Source organism: Nuphar pumila, chromosome 3, assembly GCF_984573655.1.
Source record: "Nuphar pumila chromosome 3, dmNupPumi1.hap1.1, whole genome shotgun sequence".
Lineage (NCBI taxonomy): Eukaryota > Viridiplantae > Streptophyta > Magnoliopsida > Nymphaeales > Nymphaeaceae > Nuphar > Nuphar pumila.
In genome coordinates, this window is record NC_143251.1 from 17,049,135 (window position 1) to 17,052,762 (window position 3,628).

Genomic DNA, 3,628 nt, shown 5'->3' on the forward strand with positions numbered 1-3,628 from the left:
ATTTGGTTGGCCCTCACAAGGACAATCGCTTTTACTTAAGTTTACTTCTTTTGCAACTGAAGTTTCAATAGGTTTTGAGTCATGAATTCTATATCTTTTTAGAATATATTCAATGTACCTTTCTTGACTTAGACAGAGAGTCCTTGAATCTCTATTTCGGGTGATTTTAATTCTCAAGATATAGGAAGTTTCACCCATATCTTTCATTTCAAAGTTGGTATACAACCATTTCTTAGTGTTGATTATCTTTTCATTATCATTTCCAGTCAGCAAAATATATAATGATAGGATATAGAAAAAACTCTCACTTTTTCATACATATACACAGTGGTCTAACTGATTTGGTTTGTATCCAATCTTTGTTATGGCTTTGTGAAAAACCAAATATCACTATCTTGACGATTGCTTTAACCCGTACAAGAATTTTTTCAACTTGTATACTTTATCATTATTTATCACATAACCTTTCGGCTAGGTCATATATATATATCTTCTTTTAAGTCACCATTTAGGAAGACAGTCTTTACATCCATTTGCCATATGTCCAGGTCATGATGAACAACTATGGATAATATTATCCTGATAGACGTAAATTTAGTAACTAGTGATTAGGTTTCCGTATAATCAATCCTTTTTTTTTGAGAAAAACCTTTTGTAACTAGTCTTGCTTTAAATTTGTCTATAGATCCATCAGCTTTATATTTTTTCTTAAGAACCCATTTACAACCAACTGGTTTTCTTCCTTCAGGAAGATCAATTAAGTCTCAAACTTGATTCTTTTCAATAAATTCAATTTCTTTATTCATAGCTCTTTTTCATTCTGATACCTCTTTTGAATTAATTGCATTAGCATATGAGAGATTATCGGTCAACTCATCAAGATCTATAAAATAACAGAGTTCCTCACACAAATACACATAGTAGTCATCCAAGTAGAATGGAAGAGCTCTAGACCTTTTACGACCACTTAGTCCTTGAGAGGTAGAGGGTTCGGAATCAGTTGGTTCATTGCCTAACTGTTCCATAACTGGTTCATTACCTAACTGTTCCACAACTGGTTCATTACCTAACTGTTCATTCTGATCATCATGATTATATAGCAAATCAAAGGAATCCTCAATTGGATCACCAGATTCATTGTTGAGATTTTCTAGAAACTCAACATCTCTACCCTCAATCAATCCCAGTCTTTGGTGATACAATCTATAGCCTTTTGATCTTTTTGGATAACAAATAAAAATACATCTAGCTGATCTGTTATCCAATTTATCCATAGTTGGATCAAAGATTTTTACCTAAGCTACAGATCCCCATCTCCTAAGATGATTTACGTTTGGTTTCATACCAGTTCATCTTTCATATGGAGTTTTTGGGACAACCTTACAAGACACTCTATTTAAGGTATACATAGTTGTATTTACAGCTTCACCCCAAAAAAACTTTGGGTAGATGAGCACCTGCCAACATGGATCTAACCATGTTCAAAAAAGTTCTATTACACCTTTCAGCAACACCATTTTGTTGCGGTGTCCTTAGCACGATTATTTTCCTATTAATGCCAAGATCTTTACAATAATTGCAGAACTCATTTGAGGTGTATTCACCATCTCTATCAGATCTCATAATTTTAATGTATCTACCAAGTTGTCTTTCAACTTCATTGTTGTATTCTTTGAATTTTTCAAGTGCTTCTGATTTATTTCTGATGAGATACAAATATCTATATCTTGAGAAATCATCAATAAATGTTATAAAGTATAACATGCCACTATGAGTTTGGACTCTAAAAGGTCCACAAATGTCCATATGAATTATTTTTAACAGTTCAGTGGCTCGAATAACATTATGTGGAAAGGGTTTTCTTTCCATCTTTCCAAAAATATAAGATTCACACTTTTCAAAGTGAGATTCATTAAAGTTAGAGATTATTCCTTGTTGTGCCAGATTTTTTATTTTCTTTAGGCTTATATGCCCAAGTCTTCTATGCCATGCATTCACATCAATAACTAAGGCACAATCAATATTCGGGAAAATTTTTTCTTTATTCTTGAATAATTTAAATATCCCATGTTCTTTGTCAAATTTATCATCAAACATGATTCTACCATGTTTCCCCATAGCAACCTTCCCAGGGACAAAACGGGCCTCAAAACCTTTTCCAGTCAAGACTGGTACAGACATAAGGTTTCTCCTCATTGAAGGGATATAAAGAACATCTTTAAGCAACACACTAGTCCCTCCCATATTGAGTCTGTAGGACCCAACTCCTAGAACATCACTATAGGAGTTATTGCCCATGTAGACCTTGTGCTCGCCTGATCCTAGCTCTTTGAGATCCACAACTCCATTGGTGGACTTGGCTATGTGTCGAGTAGCTCCATAATTCACCCACCACCCTGAGAGTTCTTCATTCGCAAAGTGGCATTCAAGTACAACACAAATGACTTCTTTTCTATCATTCTTTTTGTTTGAGTTGTTGTTGTATCTTCCACCATTCCAGTTGCTCCTATTGTTAAGAAACTTTATCCTGTAGTTCTTCTGAATGTGTTCCATCTTGCCACACTTGAAACACTTGACTTGTGGGCCTTTATTGCCTTGAGGTTTGAAACTTGTACTTTATCATTTATGGAACTTGCCATTACCCTTCTTTTTAAAGTTATTAGGCTTAATAGGTACTCGGATATGAGACGGTGTGTCTTGCACCACCATCAACTCAGACTTCTTTTCTTTAGCCATGTGCACTTGTTCTATGGCTAATTGCATGGGCAACTCAATCAAGTTTAAATTCTTTGAATTTAATCTTAACGCAGTGATCACAATTTTCCATGAATGTGGGAGGCTATTCAGTATGGTGGACACCTGCATTCTATTTAGAATTATATTTCTAGCAATGGCTAGGTCTTAAGCCATAACCAACATCCTATTTACGTGGTCTACCACACTGTCACTCTCTTTCATCCTATATGAGTTGTATTGTTTGAGTAGTAATTGTATATGAACTTCGGATGTGGTGTCATATTTGATGGCTATTGCCTCCATCATCTCCTTAGCGGTCTTATAATCTTTAAAGACCCTGATCAAATCATCATCCATATAGGTGAGCATGATAGTTTTTGCCATCAGATCATCTTTTTGAAACTTTCCAAATTTAGTTATATCATCTTGAGTTGCATCATCATTCGGTTTTTCTACAGACATACTAAGGACATATTTCAGTCCTTCCAGGGTTAAAGCTAAGGGGATCTGCCTTTTCCAAACAGGAAAGTTGGTCCCATTTAGCTTGTCAGTTTTTGCTAGTTCAGAGGCACAGACATGGCTAGCCATTTTATACTAAAATATATTTATACATTTTATTTATTTATGACAAGTCAACACAAAGAGACAATTAGATAAAAGGAAGATTACATCAGTCTATACTGAGAACAGGTTTCTAATTATAAATAGACCTATTTTTTAAGTCTTAAATGGAATTAAAAAAAGGTGTTTTAAATTAATAGGAACAAGTTTTTTTTCAAAAATTAAAATAGTTTTCGGTACAAAAAAGAAAATACTATTATTTTTGACAAATTTTCAAAGTCGCAAACCTGTTTTAGCAAATATTTTCAAAAAGGTACGTGGGTTAAAAATC

The 3,628-nt window shown here is 34.0% G+C and overlaps 1 protein-coding gene across 1 annotated transcript; it reads right to left on the minus strand.

Moving 5' to 3' along the window:
• Positions 1-2,901: 2,901 nt before the first annotated feature.
• On the minus strand, positions 2,902-3,324 carry LOC149842146 (uncharacterized). The gene has a single exon (XM_090000595.1). It carries the CDS (start codon positions 3,322-3,324, stop codon positions 2,902-2,904), a length of 423 nt encoding a protein of 140 aa, XP_089856721.1.
• Positions 3,325-3,628: the final 304 nt, after the last annotated feature.